Here is a 20,168-nt window from a genome sequence, read left to right as displayed (position 1 = left end):
ACCACACTGCTTGGCAGCAAATTCCACTGTCGAACAGCCCTTACTGTCAGGAAGTTCTTCCTAATGTTTAGGTGGAATCTTCTTTCTTGTAGTTTGGATCCATTGCTCCGTGTCCGCTTCTCTGGAGCAGCAGAAAACAACCTTTCTCCCTCCTCTATATGACATCCTTTTATATATTTGAACATGGCTATCATATCACCCCTTAACCTCCTCTTCTCCAAGTCTGTGTACAATAAGCTTTAGATTTGTCATATGAATTTAGCACCTTAACAAACTAGAAAAAGAAAGAAGTAGGAATTGGAATGTTCCCTTTTGTGGATTTCCCACAGGCATCTAGTTGGCCAATGTGAGAAGAGGATGCCGGACTAGATAGGCCACTGGTCTCATCCAGCAGACTTGTCTTACATACTTAAATTTTACACTGTGGAGTGCTCCTGTTCAGGATCCCAGCCAGCCAGCCACACCTTTTTCAGGATACTCCATTCCACCCCGGCCCTTGGCAATCCTTCAGGGCTGTTTTTGGATTCCCGATCCCAATTTCAGTATATTATCCTAAACACTTTTTAAAAATTTTAATTCTGAAAACCTTTGGGTTCCTGCAAATTTTTCCAGTATTTCCTTCTTGGCTAGCATAACGATACAGTGTCAGAAATGAATTTCAAGAGAAGAACATAGAAAGCTGTCTTATTACTAGGACAACCTATTCCAAAGGTCCACATGAGACTCTGGCTCAGTGGCGAAGGACAGCTTCTGCATGTAAAAAGAAGCAGTGCCCAAGCAGATGCCCTCCAGATGTTTTGGGCTACCATCATCCTGGCCATTGGCCATGCTGGCTGGAACTGAATGAAGGGAAGGTCAAACTAACAGCCTTCAGTTGGGTGCCATCTACCACCAAACTACTGCCTCTCACTGAGCCCTCTCTTTAGTTGATGACCTCTTCGTCAGACAGGTAAGCCAAACTTCCTCACACCAACTCCTGCTTTTCCCTGTATTTCATTTAATTGTGGCATTTAAGCCCTTTAGCACAATACTTCCACCACCAGCACCACCCCTCCTCCTCTTTGCAGGGTAAGGTAAGTCAAAGCTTTTATAAGTCTGGTAATTAGAAGCCTCTATGGTACAGTTTCATTAAAAACTTTCATTAAACAGCATCTGCCCTTGTATAGGGTCCCCTAATCAATTTGGTCAAACAGAAGGCCTTCTAATCGGCTGTTGATAAAAATAGAAGATGAAATTTTAATTCTAATAGATTAACCACAAACTCAAAGATAGTCTTCAAAATCCATCTCGCTCCATTCTCCAGTGGATTTAACGACTATTCAGCAACTCATTACTAAATAGAACAAGATGAACATTTTCCAGTTCATTAAAGAAATGTACTATGTATTTTTGCATTGTCCTCATGATTCGTTACAGGGAGTCTTAATTACAAGATAATGGATAATGGTTATTAAACGGAGGCTCCAGTAATGAAGCTCTATTCATTTGCGAGCCTTGGAGACTGCAAAGAAGGGAAAATAAAATTACTAGCTTCAAAAGATTAACGGATCAAATTATTATTCAATTCTGAAAATCTCATTCAGACTTTGCAGAAACAAGAAGGGATTTTTTTTCACAAAAAAAAAATACTAGTATTAGGACTATAGTGATGCACTTATTTTTTTATTTTTTTTAAAAAAATAATAATATCTTAAGGCTATTAGCAGAATAATCAGCTTGAGATGTGATTATCAAACATACAGCCAATTTAGCAGCATCTTCTAACAAAGAAAACAATACATTTTTTTATTTCGTGGAACAAATTCTATTTATGATACGAGTGAGAGCTTGCTAGCAGGATTCCATAAAGAACATGGAAGATAAATGTTGCTCCCGAGCACTACAGTATAAAGGTATTATTAACATTTTATATTCCACTAATGAAAACAGAGACTTTGGAAAAAGGCGGAGGGGGGAAGGAGGGAGAGAAGCAAATGGCTTGCTTTAAAATGGAGGCCATTAAACATAATTCACACTAGCTTTATAAATAACGTATTTCTGGTCATATTGTTCAGCTGTCAGTGCCTTTTTTTTTTAAGAGTGGTAATATAAAGGGCAAAGTTTAGGAAAAGAGAAAAGGTTGAGAATCTGATTCCATGGCTTTATGGAAGGACTGTTCTTCTGTGATACAGCACCTTCTCCCTTGCATGCAGAAGGTCCCAAGTTGAATGCCTGGCATCTCCAGGTAGGGCTAGTGGAGAACCTTGCGTGAAATCCCAGACAGCCTCTGCTGGCCACTGTCATCTTCTTCTTCTTTGGCAATCACTCATAGCCAAGTAAGACTATCTTCCATAAACATGGCTTTAAAAGTGAGTCCATAGGTGACTGTGGAGGCCAATTCTGGATCCACACGTCCTTCCACAGTGGGAACATAAGTTTCCGGGCAGGAGTTGATCATGGTGAGGGTTTGCCAAGTGTGCCTTCCTCTTAGCGCATTTCTCCCTCTTGTCCTGAGTTTGAATGTCTTCAAAGCCCATGGCACCTTAGGGAAAGGCTGTTCTCCAACTGGAGCGCTTGCAGGCCAGTGTTTCCCAGTTGTCCATGTTTCACAAGCATACAGTAAGGTTGATAGTACAACAGCTTTGTAAACAAATGCTTTGGTTTCCCTGTGAATGTCCCGGTCCTCAAACACTCTGCACTTCAATCAGGAGAGCCACTGTAGAGGTGGATGAACCAATGGATTTGACTCAGCATCAGGCAATTTCCAGTGTTCCACTCAATTCCCATCAAATGGTATTCAGAGGCATGTTGCCTCCAACAGCTGGTGGAGAAGAGTCATCTGGGTTAGCAGCCATTACTAATCTTCTTCTGAAGACATCCAAGTTGGTGGTCATCACTACCTCCTGGAGAAGATCCCATAGTTGAGTCACTCTGTCCTCCTGAACATCTTGGTTGCACGTTTCTGAACCTCTCCCAATTCTACAATATCATTTCTGAGGCAAGGCACCCGGAACTGCACACAGTATTCCAAACATGGTTCCACCATAGATTTGTATAATGCCATTACGGTTATCAGCAGTTTTCCTTTCGTAGTGATCCCAAGCATAGACTTTTATCTTTTTCACAGCTGCCACACATACCGGGTCAACATCTGGGTGCACAAATTGGAGCAAGAAATGAAGGAGAAGCAGGCCAGGCCAAGGAATGTCCGGACCGCAGTTTAAGGATGCAGTTTTGGAAGACTTTAAGTATTTAAGTTCCAGCTGATGAATCCTACCACCTTGGGTGAGAAAATATAAATCCCCCAGGGTGGGTTTGCCATAAGAGAAATTGGGGAGCAAGCAGAAGGAAAATGCACACAACCGTTTGGAAACGTCATACTGGGCAACGTGTTTTTGTGGTTTCTTTTAAATCCTTCCTGGCCTATGTCTAGAAAGAGAAGGAAGACTACAATGTGAACTCACCACTACGCCACTCAGTTCAAACAATGGCCCCTTTTGCATTTGTAAAAACGGTAACCATTTACATGATTAAAACTGGGAGAGTGGTTTTCAGCTAGCTATATCCAAAAACAATATTATGGTCCCATTATTAAGCAGTAAAGAATAATAAGCAGCATAGCAATCACAGAGTAATCACAATCTTTACGTTTCAAAGTGCCATAAAGACCCTGGGGACGTGATTATCTCCTGATAACCTCAGACTGCTTAAAGTTACTTTACTCTTAATAAAGAATAAGGACACAGTCTGCAATTTAAAATAATGCAGAGCAATCTGGCTGATGCATAATCTTTTGTATCACAGTTTTCACTGCAATCCTTTCAACCGCACTAATGAAAGTCCAAATTGGATGGCCCCGCGACGGAGTGTTAACCAAAAGCAACACACTCCTCCCTCCCCCCGTGAGTGTAAGGGGTGGGGATCCTCTTGGGGATCTTATATCCCCCAACCTATGTGAATCAAGTCTCGCAAGAAAGCCTGCAGAGGGCACAAGGGCTGCTGCGCTCCCGTCCTGCTTGCAGACTTTCCGCAGGCATCTGTTTGGCCACTGTGAGGACTAAATAAATCCATCAGGGTCCTTCTTAGGTTCTTAAGGCTCCTTGCGGTTTCAAAGCCCCTTGCACAGCACTTCACACGGGGCTTTGCAGGCTCCACTGACCAGCAGGGCCTGCAACCCCCCCACCCTTTCAGCCCAACTGCATTTTAAACTGCCCCACATCTGAGATCATATACGATGCCAAGTGTAGGGGCGGGCTGCCCTGGCTTGGCTGAAATGGCCTCTTGGGTCCAATGGGGTAGTCTGGCATGGCCCTGAGGCGTGCAAGCTGGAGATTCCTCAATGCTGTTTCAACCCAACCAAGGCCGGCCTGATACGTTTCATTGGCTGACCTGGAACAGGAAACACTCCCCCACCCCCATGCATAGACACATCCTCGTGAGTTAAGGTACATGGAACTCCTGAGCTTGCACAGAATTGGCACTGACTATTTTAATTCGGATCGTTTTTTAAAAAAACAAACACTAGCCACTTTGCTGTCTGCCTCATATTACCAAAAGGCCAAAGATATGAGATATCACACACCCACACCACGCATTCTCCTAAAGGGAGCTCAGGGCAGCTAACTAAAATATAGTATATGCAACAACAGAACAAGAAACTTGACTTAAAATATTAATGAAACGGCACAAAACACCCATAACGAAACAGAGTAACACAACAGCAGTATCAGCAGGGAGTGGAAGAGTGTGGCATCAGGGGGGAAGTCATACAGTTGGAGAGTTACAGCGCCTGCTGTGGCTGTAGAGACAGATACGGGAGAGACATGTTTTGTTGCAGCTGGGGCAGATGAAGGCATCCGGTTGTGCTGCTGCAGATGCACCAGGGCATTTCTTCTCTCCGTGCTCCTCCCAGCCGTCATTCCTCCTCTGGTCACTGCTGTGGATACACAACCTTGACCGTGTGTCTCCAGGCAGTTTGACGTCGTCTGCAAGGGATTCCCACATGGCGGAGTAGTTGAATTGTTTCTTTAAATCTAAAGGTTCATCATTGTTTCACCCAATGTGTATACCTTTAAGGGGCCAGAGCAAGGGCCAGAGCAAACTAACGAGATCCAGCTTTACAGCTGTGAAGCATAGCAGGTGCTGCTGAGTTGCATTGATTAAGCTGTGTCGGGAATTGGCTGCAGTATATAAGGAGCAGCACCTAGCTCTGCCATTCACCCTGGGGATGGGTTGGTGGTTGGGTCGTGTTTGTTTGTAGAAGTATTTAGTTTTTAAGGAGTTTTTGTTTTCCTTATTAAAAACTTGTTTAAGTTACTTTTGAGTCCTTTACTTTTTCTAATGCATGGTCTCCCCAGCAAGCTCTCTGCAGCGTTACTACACTGCGAAACGCCAACAGGGGTTACTGTCACCAGTCTTCATGTCATATCTGGACACCTTAATTACACAGAGTTGGTCTGCCATTGGGCTTGGTGCCTAAAGCCAGCTCTCCATAGAGCACATTCTTAAGGGATCCTGCCCTCGTCCATTCTGTGGACATGACGAAGCCAGCGTAGACATCGCTGAGACAGCATTGCGATCATGCTGGGAACATGCGCTTTGGGAGAGCACATCTTTGTTTGAGACTGTCCTGCCATGTGGTGCCCAAAATCTTCCTGACATATAGCCAGGGTCAAATTACTTGTACGGTCTTACCCTAAGATGGACACCTCGCTTAACCTCATGATAGGGTCAACACCAAATCCCCAGATTACGAGTCTACCGCTCCTAACCACTACACCACACTGGCTCTCAGGTCCTAGGTTCAATCCCTGGCATTTCCAGGTGGGACCAGGAATGTCCTGGCTGAAAATCCTAATTAGGAGCCACTCCTAATCAGCGTAGGTGCCGACAATGCTAAACTAGATGGATCAGTGATCTGACAAGGCAGCTTGTTATGTTTCTGAGATTCGGTGTATATGATACACTGCATTGAACAACTTTTTATTTTTAAGCCCATCTTCCAAATGTATTCATTTGCTCGTAACCTAGCCTTCCTTGAATAGCTCTGAGGAACTTATATGGGGCTCTCTGGCAGTCTCTCCCAATCGAGTCCATACCAGCTCAGCTTCAACAAATCGACAATGCCGGATGTTCCCAGACGATTCCCTTCAACTCATATTGCACGGAGCTACGGAACATCTCCAGCAACTCGATTTAACTTTGATGCTTTCCAGTGTCAGCAGGAAGTTGTTAACTAATTTTATTAATAAAAGCCTATTGTCTACCAAACTTGGGGGAAAGTTGCTGAAATGGAAAAATGAGCTGCTTGAAATGGATTTAGAAAAAATATATTACACTGAACAAAGCAAGCCGGGAAATTAGGCTCCTTTATCAGGCTCTGAAAGTGCTATGAATTTTAAACATAACTTTTTTTTTAAAGGCAGATATATATATTTTTTTAAAAAAACACACACGCGCAACCAAGATCACCACACTTCAATGTCAACTTGAGTGTATTTTTCAATGGTTTCTGATAAAAGCACTCGACTTGCAATAAAAGTTCATGCCTTGAAGGAAGGCAGAAGTTATCTTTGCTTTGAAACCTTTAGGCTTTAAGTATAAATGCCTCGACTGCATCAACCCTCCCTTCCACACACACAAAGTCTGCACCAAAGACATTAAAAAAATTATTTGCAAGGGATAGAAGTGATGAAACTTACAAAAGCAAATGTTTGTCCTTGTTAGCTATCCATTTCCACATCGCCATGAGCATACATGGCATTCTACAGAATCGGATATCGTGGGACAAGTGCCTGCCCCAAAGAGCGTACAGGCTGTCTTTTCATAATGAGGGAGGGAGAACATGGAAAGGTGGGTGGGAGAGGCAGGGGGACTGTGTCCATGGACATTTCAGTATCTACCCCCATATCTATAAGGAATATAGAATATTCTATATAGAATATATCTGTAAGGAATTTCAGTGGTTCTTAAGGATATCTAATGCAATTAGGTCTTTATCAACAGAAAATAACAACACTCTGGTTCGCCATACTCCAGCTAAGATGCCACTGACAAGGTAAAATGTAAAGGACCCCTGGATGGTTAAGTCCAGTCAAAGGCGACTATGGGGTTGCAGCGCTCATCTCGCTTCCAGGCCAAGGGAGCTGGCGTTTGTCCACAGACAGCTTTCCGGGTCCTGTGGCCAGCAGGACTAAACCGCTTCTGGCACAACGGAACACTGTGACGGAAACCAGAGCGCATGGAAACACTGTTTACCTTCCCGCCACAGTGGCACCTATTTATTTACTTGCACTGGCGTGCTTTCAAACTGCTAGGTTGGCTGGGACAGAGCAACGGGAACTCACCCCGTCGTGGGGATTCAAACCTCCAACCTTCTGATCGGCAAGCCCAAGAGGCTCAGTGGTTTAGACCACAGCGCCACCCGCATCCCTTTACCTTTTTTATGCTGCTGAAACTGACTACTAGCTCCACCCTCCCCTTCTAGCTTATCACTCTGGATTCCTCCCAAGCAGACGAAGGCTGCATCGAGTGGGTGAGCTCCTCCTCTGGGCCTGTCTGGCCTATTGCTCCACAATGTGCAGGACTCGCCTCAATTGAGGTGTCAGAGTGGGAGGTGAGCAAGCAGGACTGGGACTGCTCTGGTGCTGCGTAGCTAGGGCAATCTGACTTCTCTCTATCTGAGTCTGCACTCACACTGTGACTCTCAGCCTCTGACCCTGTCCTGTATGGTCCTCCTACTCCTGACCCCCCTTGATTGCTCAAACCCCCTGCTTCCAGCACCTCCCAGCTCCTTCCTTCTGCAGACTGCCCTTTCCCACCACCAGGCTCCAGGACCTAAAGTCTTCTTCTTCTGTGCCCTCCTTGGGGGGCTTTTGGGCAGGCGGCTCCCACCCCTCTTCCTCATCCAGTCAGTCCTAGACACTCTGCACTAGAACATCTACCGTTTCCTCCTTCTGTGTCTGTGTTGCATATACAGGAAACCACCATATGCAGTTCTGCTGAAGCACAATCGCCACACACAAAATCAGAGCACTGCTGAGTGATCGCTGTAAACACAGGAGGGAGGCTGCATTTAGCATTCCTGGCTGCAAGTTTATTTAAAATAATGTTATGCCAGCCCTTCGCTAAAACAACAGACACCTCCCAGGGTGGTTTACTACAAGGCAATAAAAACAAAGAAACATAAAAACCCAACAAATATGGACAAACAAACAATAAATCAAAATCGGGAAAAACGGCAGCGGAGAAGACACAACCCAACAATTCAGTGTGAAAAACAGAACTTCACAGCCAGCTTGTTTGAGATCAGAGATGGGGAACCAGGAGCACTCCAGATATGGCTGGACTACAACTTCCGTCATCCCAGACTTTTGGCCATGCTGGCTGGGGCTGGAGCCCCAGCAATGAGAGGCAGGTTGCAAGTCTCTAACCCCTGGGTGAAACAGTACTGAGACTAATTGGTGAATCGTAAGCATAATTCTATACTAGATGACAGAGGGCCTAGAAAGCTTCTTCACCAGGTGCCAAAATGACTTCAGAGGGCATTTCGCAGGCAGGGGGCCATGACCAAGAAGGCTCTGTCTTTGGGGGAAAGGGATGCAGCTCAGTAGAAAAGCATCTGGTTTGGTCCCAAATTCAACCCCACAGCATCTCCAGGGAGGGCTGAGGAGAGACTCCTGCCTGAAACCCTGGACAGCTGTTTTCGGCCAAGTGTATACACTATTCAGCTACATGGACCAATGGCCTAACAAGACAAGTTCCTATTTTCTCTTCAATCACCATTTGCTTGCCTAACTTATCAATCTTATTATCAAAGTTTTAAATGTTCATAGATGTTTCGAATGTGGCTTCTTTATGTCTTTTCTATTTTTTAAAGGGCACCGTTTGGCTGCTTTGCTGTTTGTGAGCCTGGGCTCCTTTGGTAGGGAAGGCGTAGGGAAAATTCCCCTTGGGCTTTCGAGTACGGAGGCTCATGCCAAGTTCCCAGAAGGCCAGGCTTTATTCAGCAATGCATTGTAGGACAGAGTCCAAAGAGCCTGAGGGAACTTTCCATTGCGACACAGGAAAAATAAACGTCACGTCGGCTGTTTGCCCTCACTATTGTCTTCCTCCATCCAACATACACTCAGCCCATTTTCTTTCACTGAACATGCAGACACCTCCTCGTGCCTTATCTGGAGTTGTTCTTCACTCTAACAGTCAGCGTTCGATTCCTCCTAAACTGGTTCTTACTGGTTTTATATGGTCAGACTGCCCTCTTGCACACGTGATGCCGATAATGGGTTTTCCATTCCACGTCAATGGTCAGCAAAGAAATCCGGCAAGCAAGATGGCGGCGAGGGCGTCCAGGTCACCAAAGATGACCACCAAAGATGTTCCGCCGGGTAGCTGACGTTTCTTGAGGAAACTTGGGTCCCAAGTTCTCAAAGCATTTAAAAAGCAACTCTCTTCAAACCTGCCCACCCCTGCCAGCAGCTTTGTAGCATGAGGGAACTGAAGAAACAGCATTCGATCAAGCACTTCAGAGAATCCACACCCTGCCTTTCTCAAGGCATTTGAAGTGCCCTGGGAGATCCTTGGCTCTTGTGCCTCACCTGCTTCTGCTTCTTCTTGCCCTTGTTCTTTGAAAGGCAGGAGCCGTTTGATCAACGAGTGGCCCAGATCAAGTCTTTTGCGACTTCAAAACACAGCTCTCATTTGTACCTTTTCCCGCCTCCTAACATCCAGCTGACTTCGTCCGGGAGAGTTTGGGCTCCGGAGGACAAATGAAACTTATTTAAATAGCTTTATATTAAAATAGTCCATCATAAGCATTAACATGCAACCCCTGTCCCTCAAAAGAATAAAAAAGCCCACTCCAAAAAAAAAAAAAAAGAAAGAAATTAGCACAAGGGAATTAAATATTTATATCAAATACAACTCTTATATATCTCTCTGGAGATAGGGGGCGGGCGGGAATCTTGTCGGAAAATAAAGTTTAAAAGAATGGGTGGGAGTGATAATTTCTTTTCAAAAGGGGGGGGGGAGTTTGTTCTTTTCTCCTGCAACTGATTTGCGGACTAAAATATCCATTTGGAAACGCCAAGCATCTGTTTGGTGGCAGCTGTAAGTAACATTACCCACACTCAAGACGATTTATATCTTTCCCTTTTATTAAAAAATAAACAGGCCCCTTTAAATTATTCACCAGCAAATTAAAACAGACACAAGCGCAGCCGCAGCCGCAGCGAGGGGGGTGGCTCAGGAACCCAAGAGAGGAAGAGAACCCAAAACTACCTCTGGAGGGAAGACAAGCCAAGACCTCTTCCATTGGACTGAGCAGCCCGCAATTCATGCACTGACCCAACCAATTTTCAATACAAGAGAAGCTCTGAAAGCTCAGATACCGTATCAAAAGCTGCATCTATAAATAATAAAAACACACACAGAGAGGTGCCAACTCTGCAAGTCTTTTCCTCCCTTCACAAAGCAGGCTGCGTGATATCTGACTTTGGTTTTCATTGCACCTTTTCAAGGGTTTTGGACCTTCCTCTCCCCCTGCCCGTCTTGCTGGTTTCCCTATTCACCACAAGCATTGTCCGCTTGTTTTCTGAATGGGTTTCAAGTGTTTTATATAACTGTGCTTTAAATTCAGCTCCAGTGTCTAAATACAGAGATGCGGGAGTTTTCCTTCTAAAGAGAGTTGGACCTCAGTAGCAGCTGCTGCCAAAGCACCATCCTTTTAATGCCCTTTTAAAATGTGGGGAATTTTTTCGGGGGGTGGGGAGGGGTTATTGGGTTGTTTTTATTTTGGTTGTGTATTTTGTATTTTTATAATGTTGTTTCGTCTTGTAACTGCCCTGAGACCTGCGGGCATAGAGTGACATACAAATGTTAACAACAACAACAGACCTCCTTCTTGGAAATTGCACAGCAATCCACAGCGAAACAGCCTTCCCAGCCCAACCTCACTTACTTGGGAAGCCTGGCATGGGACTGTAGGCCTTATTCAAGGCTGTATAAAAATGAGGCATGGAATTGATTAAAGTGGATTGGGAGAGGTTTTCATCCTCTCTTGTGCTACTAGTACCTGAGGACTTCCAATGAAGCTGAATAGAGTGGTTCAGGACAGAGGCAAAATCTGTACCACACTTCTAAAGCACTATTATACCACTTTAAACAGTTAAGGCTTCCCCCCAAAGCATCCTGGGAACCGAAGTTTGTCAACGGAGCTGAGAGTTGTTACCTATTCCACACGCAGAGCTACAACTCTCAGAGTTCCTGGGGCAACTCAGTCAGCAGAGCATGAGATTATTAACCTAAGGGTCGTGGGTTTGAGCCCCATGTAAAAAATTCCTGCACTGCAGAGGGCTGGACTCGATGACTCTTGGGGTCCCTTCCAACTCTATGATTCCCGGGAAGAGGGCTTGATCATTAAACCACTCTGGGAATGCTGCCCCTCTGAGAGAAATAAAGGTCTCCTGGCACCTCTCAGGACCCTTAAAAAATACAGTTCCCAGAATGCTTTGAGAGAAGCCATGAGGCGGTTTAACAGGGCTTTAAATTTATGGTGCAGATGTAGCCAGAAAAGAAATAAGTAGTTATTCTTCTCACAGCGCATGATCTATTGCATGGGTAAGCAAACTAAGGCCCAGGGGCCGGATCCAGCCCAATCGCCTTCTAAATCCGGCCCGCGGACGGCCCAGGAATCAGCATGTTTTTGCATGAGTAGAATGCGTCCTTTTATTTAAAATGAATCTCTGGGTTATTTGTGAGGCATCGGAATTCATTCATCCCCCCACAAAAACAAATATAGTCCGGCCTCCCACAAGGTCTGAGGGATAGTGGACCGGCCCCCTGCTGAAAAAGTTTGCTGATCCCTGGTGGACTTTACCTCCACCAGAGGCTTTCCTTGTCCAAGGTGCTGGTTCAGCAACCAGCCTCTTTTTAATGTCCTTCCATTAGTGCTGGCTTATTATTACTATTTACTGCATTTATACACTACTTTTATCTTCCAAGGACCTCGTGGTGGTGGTTCTCTCCCTCCCCATTCCATTCCAATCCTCCCAACAAGCCCATGAGGTAGATTAAGGCTAAGAGATGATGACAGGTCCAAGGTCACCCAGCGAGCTTCATGGCTGAGTGGGGATTCGAACCCTGGCCTCCCGGGTCCTATTCCAATACTCTAACCATTACGCCATACTGGCTTCCAACCAAGGGCTCGTTTCTCAGAATTTCTGAGGAGAAGGAAACGCTCCGCTTTCACAGTGTGGTCTGATGTGTTTGGCCGCTGCACTCGATTCAAACGGAAACAAAAACACGCTTAGCCGCTAACAAAGCCGCAGATCGATGAAAGCTATTGTGTATATTTAAAAATGGGAAGCTGCCACGGTGCTGCTATAACAATGCGGGCTGAGGAGGGAGGGGGGATAGTGTTAACAGCAGAGCCATCTGCTGTACTGCAATGAAACTGCATTTCAAAAAACACAGGGTGGAAAGGAGAGGTGAACTTCAGAACTTATTTTTATTTAAGGAAAAATCAAAACAAAGATTTTGAGAACCCCGCAGTGTTAAATTAACCAGCAGCCCCGCTCTAGAAGTTATGTAGGAAAGGCTGCTAATTCTGCAGGGCTAACTGCCCACTTAACGGTTATTTTCTGAATTTGTTCCCTACCCTTCACCGTAAGGTCCGAGTGAGGGTTACAACAATATAAAAATACATTAAAACTAGTTTCAAAAATTAGGAACTGGAAGAATAGGGTGGGTCCTGAATATCTATGGGTAGTGTTTAACCAGGAGTTATTCAAAGTAAACCCACTGAAATTAATGAACATGATGAAGCTAGGCTCATAAATTTTAATACGTCTACTCTGAGTAAAGCTAAGCTGAATACCACCCTTTATTTTAGGAGTCAAAGGGGAGGGTGGAGAGGTACATCATCGGGTCTGCCTGGGAACTGGGTCATGGTACCTGGTATCATGGATGTTCAAGCTTTTTGGTTCAAGTATTCCTACAGTGTCCCCTAGTCCTGCTATAGTAGATCTGACTGCTCTTCATATGGCCTCTCTTTCATCTTGCCTTGGCGCACTCCCACAATCTGGGCTGCAGTGGGCCTTGTTGCCCAAAAACAGTCGGTCATAACAGCCATTTATTATATCATACCCTCCAACATGGGACGCGGGTGGCACTGTGCGTTAAACCACAGAGCCTAGGACTTGCCGATCAGAAGGTTGGCAGTTCGAATCCCCATGATGGGGTGAGCTCCCGTTGCTCTGTCCCTGCTCCTGCCAACCTAGAAGTTCAAAAGCATGTCAAAGTGCAAGTAGATAAATAGGTACCGCTGTGGCAGGAAGGTAAACGGTGTTTCCGTGTGCTGCTCTGGTTCGCCAGAAGCGGCTTAGTCATGCTGGCTACATGACCCGGAAGCTGTACGCCGGCTCCCTCGACCAGTAAAGCGAGATGAGCACCGCAACCCCAGAGTCGGCCACGACTGGACCTAATGGTCAGGGGTCCCTTTACCTTTACCCTCCATCATGTCCAGGCCAAAGACTGTGTGAGTCAAATGACCTGCGCAAGATCGCAGTCCCGAGGAAAGTGCAGATGATGCAGGGTGGGGGATAAAAAGCAACTAGCAATTGTATTTATTAAATAATAATAATAATAATAAATAATGGAAGTTACCTGCCATCATGGCTACAAGACTTGCTTTGTAGACATTAGTAAGCGATCCCAGCTCTCCTGTCCCCAAAATAGTTTTCATATGAGCTTCTCCACAAGCCTGACGACACTGACGTATTTCTTCATAGAGACCTAGCAGAAAGGAATTTCTTTTGGTTAATAATAATAATAATAATAATTTTAAATTTATAGCCTAACCATCTTGCTGGGTTTCCCCAGTCATTTTGGGTGGCTTACAACTTATATAAAAACACAACTAAGCATTGAATGTTAAAAATCAAAATATCCTATACGAGCAACAAACCAACCAATAGAAACCAATAACAACAATAACAACAGGCTCTTCTTGTGTTCTTAACACAGAAGGACAGCAAGTAGCTGGATTCCCTCTTCTGCCAACCCCTAGCGAGACTAGCCCCTGTTTATTTATTGGCTGGCTAGCAATTTGTAAATACCCATCCCCCCCCAATGCTGTGAGTGTGTTAATTGCCTCTTCCTCCTGCTATTAGACAGCACACTTGCTTTGAAATTCTATGACGCACTCTGTATTCGTAAAATTCGTAATGTGGGTGAAAAACGTTCTTGATTCTCCCCAGCAGCAGCACCCTCAGTTTCTCCTTTCTTTCCTTTCCCCCTTTTTAGAGCTTTTTAAAAAGCCCATGGCAAAGTTGAGGGTCGTGCTTGATGGATGGCTGGTGGCCGTTCGGAACAAGTTTCCACGTTCTTAATACATTTCAAAAATTGCTGAAAATGTTAAGTACTTTAGTGTACGTCCAATTACGCCAAGCCTTAAGTTAAATCTGCTGTTACCTATTGTTGAGTATCTTCGCGCCACTTGAACTATAATTTGTCTAAGCCTGGTCTTTTAACAATTATTTTAAGTGCTCTCTAATGGATTGGAATATAAAAGCAACTGCTTTGTGTCGGCTCGCTCTTTGAGTTTAGGAGCTGAGTCCTTGCACTGGAGTTACCGAACTCCTTTCTGATAGATGACTTTCCCCTAACAATTTTCCATTAGTGCAAAGAAAATGTTAAAAACACACACAATTTTTCTCTCTTGCATTTACTTCCCCCCATCCCCACTAATATACCACGACCAAGGGACAAAGAACGTGATGTAGCTCTGAACATGGGCTTCAGTCCTAAAATGTTAGCTTAAGGAGCAGCCACCATCACTTCTGTAGAGTGGCTTGAATGATGTAGGATGTGTTATCAGGGGAGCAGGGGACGGGAAGTTTTCCTCTTCTGAATTTCCTGTTTATTTATTTTTTGTGTCTGCACCCTACGTCAGGCATAGGCAAACTCGGCCCTCCAGATGCTTTGGGACTACAACTCCCATCATCCCTAGCTAACAGGACCAGTGGTCAGGGATGATGGGAATTGTAGTCTCAAAACATCTGGAGGGCCGAGTTTGCCTATGCTTGGCCTGTGTTTTCCTCAAGGAGCTCAAGGTGGTGGTTGTGATTCTTCCCCTCCTCATTTAATCTCCACAGTAGGTTAGGTGAGAGGCAGGAAGTAGCTGAAGGTCACCCAGTGGTGATAATTCTTTATTATTGCAAATCTATCTCACCTGTTCTCCAAGGTGCTCAAGATGGCGTACATAGTTCGACCCCCCCGCCCTTTTTACCCTACTCCTGTGCAGTAGGTCTGCTGAGAGATGGTAACTGGCCCCAGGTCATCCCGTAAACGTTGTGGCTGAGTGGGGATTTGAACTCTGGCATCCAAGGTCCTAGCCCGACACTTTTACCACCACATCTTAGGATCCAAGCTTTGAACATCTAGCCTCTGGATATGGAAGAGTGCAGCCTCTCCCAAAATAACCTAACACATTGGAGAACTGGGCCACAACCAACAAAAATAATTTCAATAGAGAGGCATGTAAGGTTCTGCACTTAGGCAGGAAGAACTGGATGCGCAAATACAAGATGGGGGACACCTGGCTTGCCAGTAGTTCATATGAAAAGGATCTAGGGGTCTACGTAGATCACAAGCTTCACATGAGTCAACAGTGAGTTGAATTCTGGGCAGCACATTTAAGAAGGATATTGGCATCTTAAAAAGCAGAGACATCACCGTGCCAACAAAGGTCCGTATAGTGAAAGCTATGGTTTTCCCAGTAGTGGTGTATGGAAGTGAGAGCTGGACCATCAAGTAGGCTGATGGCCGAAGAATTGATGCTTTTGAATTATGGTGCTGAAGGAGACTCTTGAGAGTCCCATGGACTGCAAGAAGATCAAACCTCTCCATTCTGAAGGAAATCAGTCCTGAGTGCTCACTGGAAGGACAGATCCTGAAGCTGAGGCTCCAATATTTTGGCCACCTCATGAGAAGAGAAGACTCCCTGGAAAAGACCCTGATGTTGGGAAAGATGGAGGGTACAAGGAGAAGGGGACGACAGAGGATGAGATGTTTGGACAGTGTTCTCGAAGCTACCAGCATGAGTTTGACCAAACTGCGGGAGGCAGTGGAAGACAGGAGTGCCTGGCATGCTCTGGTCCATGGGGTCACGAAGAGTCGGACACGACTAAACGACTAAACAACAACAACAACAAGATGCTCTGGGAGCCCTGAAGAACAGGATACAAATGCTCGAAATGAAATGAGTTTTAAAAAACTGCTCCTGCTTCACTCCTCGGCTGGGCGTAAGTGGGGCAAACAACCTATGAAACCACAAGTTAAGCTTGGTGTCCCATAACATCAGCAGCCCAGGATCCTGGTAACAAGCCAGGATCATTTGCCAGCTTTAAAACACAGCTTGGCGTCAGCCTTTGAAGGTGAGCTTCTTAAGGAGAAACAGGCCACGATCCCAGGTTTGGGCACTATATGAAGCCAAGCTTAACAGCAGCAGGGCTTTCTCACTTGTGCCAGAGGAGGAGCACACAGTGAGAGCAATGGGGGCACTTGCACCAGCACACCACTTGTGCAAAGATACCAGAAGAGAAACCCTAGCTTATCATGATGTGCAACACACGGCCAATGTCAAATCTGCATGGTATGGTAGTTAGAGCATTGGACTAGGAGTTGCCAGGTCTTGAAGCTGACTGGGTGACCTCAGGTGACCCAGGTGAAACTTGGCTTGAGAGCAGTACATGTGAAAAGGATCTAGGAGTCTTGGTTGACCACAAACTTGACATGAGCCGACAGTGTGACACGGCAGCTAAAAAAGCCAATGCAATTCTGGGCTGCGTCAATAGGAGTATAGCATCTAGATCAAGGAAAGTAATAGTGCCACTGTATTCTGCTCTGGTCAGACCTCACCTGGAGTACTGTGCCCAGTTCTGGGCACCACAGTTCAAGAAGGACACTGACAAACTGGAACGTGTCCAGAGGAGGGCAACCAAAATGGTCAAAGGCCTGGAAACGATGCCTTATGAGGAACGGCTAAGGGAGCTGGGCATGTTTAGCCTGGAGAAGAGGAGGTTAAGGGGTGATATGATAGCCATGTTCAAATATATAAAAGGATGTCACATAGAGGAGGGAGAAAGGTTGTTTTCTGCTGCTCCAGAGAAGCGGACACGGAGCAATGGATCCAAACTACAAGAAAGAAGATTCCACCTAAACATTAGGAAGAACTTCCTGACAGTAAGAGCTGTTCGACAGTGGAATTTGCTGCCAAGGAGTGTGGTGGAGTCTCCTTCTTTGGAGGTCTTTAAGCAGAGGCTTGACAACCATATGTCAGGATGGTGTTTCCTGCTTGGCAGGGGGTTGGACTCGATGGCCCTTGTGGTCTCTTCCAACTCTATGATTCTATGATTCTAGGTGAGCTGCTACCTCTCAGTGTAACCTACCCCACAACGATAAAATGGTGCGGGTCGGGGAGATAACTGTGTGCGCTCGTCCCTTGAGCTCCCCGGAGGAAGGGAGGGTGGAAATAAAAAAAATAGCCTGTGTGAGTTCAGCAGAACATTGTCTACGACGAAGCTACTTGGTAAAAGAGGCCCTTTAGCACCACATCCTCCAGCTAAAGAAATGTTGCATTGTAATGGAAGGATGCTAATTGTACGAACACAGAGCTTAGTTACTGGAGCACTGTCAGCATTTAAAGGCAAACCATTCAAGGTACATTAAGAGAAAACCAATTACAGAGAAATGCCTTCTCCTACTGTATTAAAAAGCTTGCTAATTAATAGCATTCCGGGGAGACAACTCGCAACAGCAATCTAAAGGGTACTGAGGATGCACTGAGATTCTGCGAACACCAATTAGAAAACACAGAGATTTTGTTGTCAGGAACCAAACACACTTTCCTTCTTTTTTTCCTTTTTTAAAAGTAATGCTAGGCCAACAACCCCTCGAGTTCTTTTTAACAATTCTGTTTGGAAATAATTAGAGCGCTGGCACCCATGTTAGTTTCCTTTCCCCTCCCCATTTCACATGAAGTTAAGACAAAAGAGGGGGAAAATTTATTTTTCACAATATTCCTTTGCGGAAGGAAAGCTTTGTGAAAAAGAAAAGGAAATCTTGCCGATACACAGGCCTGATCGTTGTCAGCGACAAATGCATTGGGGTAACGGGCTTTCCCCCGCCACCACCAGGCAGGCGGCAGCAAACTGTGCAAAAAGAGAACAGAGGCTCTCAGGTTCAAAACCCACATAGCCAGGGAAAAGAATCAGGAAAAAGACCTGTGCTGATTCTGGGCTCAAATCGAAGTGCTGGCATGGTACAAATAATAAAATTATTATGATTACGACTGTTATCATTATTATCAGTTGTGCTCAACTATAAAAAAGTTGAAATACAAATAGTTAAACAACATTGGGTAATTTTTGGCTCATAATATCCAGAGCCTGAGGTAACCCAAGGAAGCTGGAAGACCGGAGATTCAGGACTGTCCAAAGGAAGCAGTTTTTCATTTGGTGCATTGTTAAATTGTGGCATTTGCTACCTTAAGATGTAGTGATGGCTGCCATTTTGGATGGCTTTCAAAGGAGATCAGACAGATTCATGGAGGATATCCACGGGTCATGATGGCTATATTATCTCCAGTATCAGAGGCAGTACTGCATATGCCTCTAAATAAATACCAGTTGCTGGGGGTCACCATGGGCACGTGCTATTGTGTACATTTCCTGGGCAACCAGTTGGCCAATGTGAGATCAGGACGCTGGACCTGCAACCATTTTTCTGTCAGGACTCCCTTAATGCTCACCTTCCCACTGGCCTGTCAGGACTAAAGTTCTGTTAATGACGATGTCTATCTCTCTGGCGCCATCTTCCACGGCGAGGCGGATCTCCTCCAAGCGGGTTTTCAGAGCCGTCTGTCCTGCTGGAAATCCAGTTGCCACTAAGAGAAAAACACACACAGTGGAAGTTATTAGTCTTGGTGCGAGCAGAGAGATAGCAGGGGGGCAACAGGCATGAGCCTGCCAAATCTATAGAACTTGTTCACCACAGTCAGGTACTTCCCACAATCCAACCATCCACAATCCCTCCCAAATTTCCAGTCTTTCTTTTCCCTCAACAAAAGGAGGAAGTGTGAAAGTAAGAGGTTAAACTAGCACCACACATGAGACTCTAAAACAGAAGAGGCCATCATGGTGCCCTTCAGGTCTGATGGACTACAACTCCCATAATTCCTTGCTGTTAGGTTGCGCAGGCTGGGTTTGATGGGAGCTGGCAATCCCTGGTTCACACATCAATGATTTTCAAGCATTCTGCCCTCATGTAATTGAGGAAAACAGAGCTGCAACAAGCAAATTAACTTTCATCAGCAGTGTCATAGCTGTCAACGTTTCCCTTTTTTTAAGGAAAATTCCCGTATTCTGAATAGGATTCCTCGCAAGAAAAGGGAAAAGTTGACAGCACTATGATCAGCATCACATGCATACATAATCTTATTTGTATGCCACTTTTCCACAGCTCAAACCATGCTCAGGGTGGCTTACTAGATAAAAAAACCCCCACATAACTACAACATAACAAAAGTAGTCATAAACGATAAACAAACTATTTAAAAATACAAAACCAAACTGACCAATTTCCACGTAAATTTCACAACAAAATATAAATTAAAACACAAAAAGCAAACGCACAACAACAACAAAAACCCCAAACAGTGGAACACATTGTTGCCGCAGCCCCTATACCAGGGGTGACTAATCTTCTTTGGCCTGGGGGCCACATTCATCCCTCGTAATCCTCCAAGGGCCGCATAATGGGAATGTATGCAGTCAAGTCAGGATCCACATAAGCACAGGAGGAAAGTTTACCTGAAGCTACTGGGATGTCACAGCCAGCAGCCTTCAGTGCTTTCACTGCATCAGCGACTCTTGCTGGATAGACGCAAACGGCAGCAGTAGTAATGCCTGCAAACAGATCGAGAATATGGTCCACTTTAGTTTCCGACTCACTTTCAGGGCCAGCCTTGCCACAAGGCAGGGCAAGGCCCCTCTCCACCATCAGAGGGCGGCAAATTGCCAAATGAGTAGATTTTCTATATATAATTTCCATGGTGGGGCATCATTTTGCTTTCCTGTTTCACAAACGGTGACCCCAAGGGCCCCTCTCTCCCATTCCCCAAAGCAAGAATT

The 20,168-nt window shown here is 45.2% G+C and overlaps 1 protein-coding gene across 1 annotated transcript in view; it reads right to left on the bottom strand.

The window, feature by feature from the left end:
* Positions 1-20,168, bottom strand: part of DERA (deoxyribose-phosphate aldolase) — a 46,225-nt gene that overhangs the window by 12,020 nt on the left and 14,037 nt on the right. The window contains exons 4-6 of the mRNA XM_083402391.1: positions 19,848-19,943; positions 18,788-18,922; positions 13,642-13,770 (exon numbers count right to left, since the gene is read on the bottom strand). Of these exons, the coding sequence (XP_083258517.1) occupies positions 13,642-13,770; positions 18,788-18,922; positions 19,848-19,943 (360 nt within the window). The remainder of the gene's footprint in view (positions 1-13,641; positions 13,771-18,787; positions 18,923-19,847; positions 19,944-20,168) is intronic.

Source organism: Podarcis tiliguerta (genome assembly GCF_965153285.1).
Source record: "Podarcis tiliguerta genome assembly, chromosome: 10".
NCBI lineage: Eukaryota > Metazoa > Chordata > Lepidosauria > Squamata > Lacertidae > Podarcis > Podarcis tiliguerta.
The sequence above is the reverse complement of the archived record's forward strand: the minus strand, read 5'-3'. Positions and strand labels throughout refer to the sequence as shown.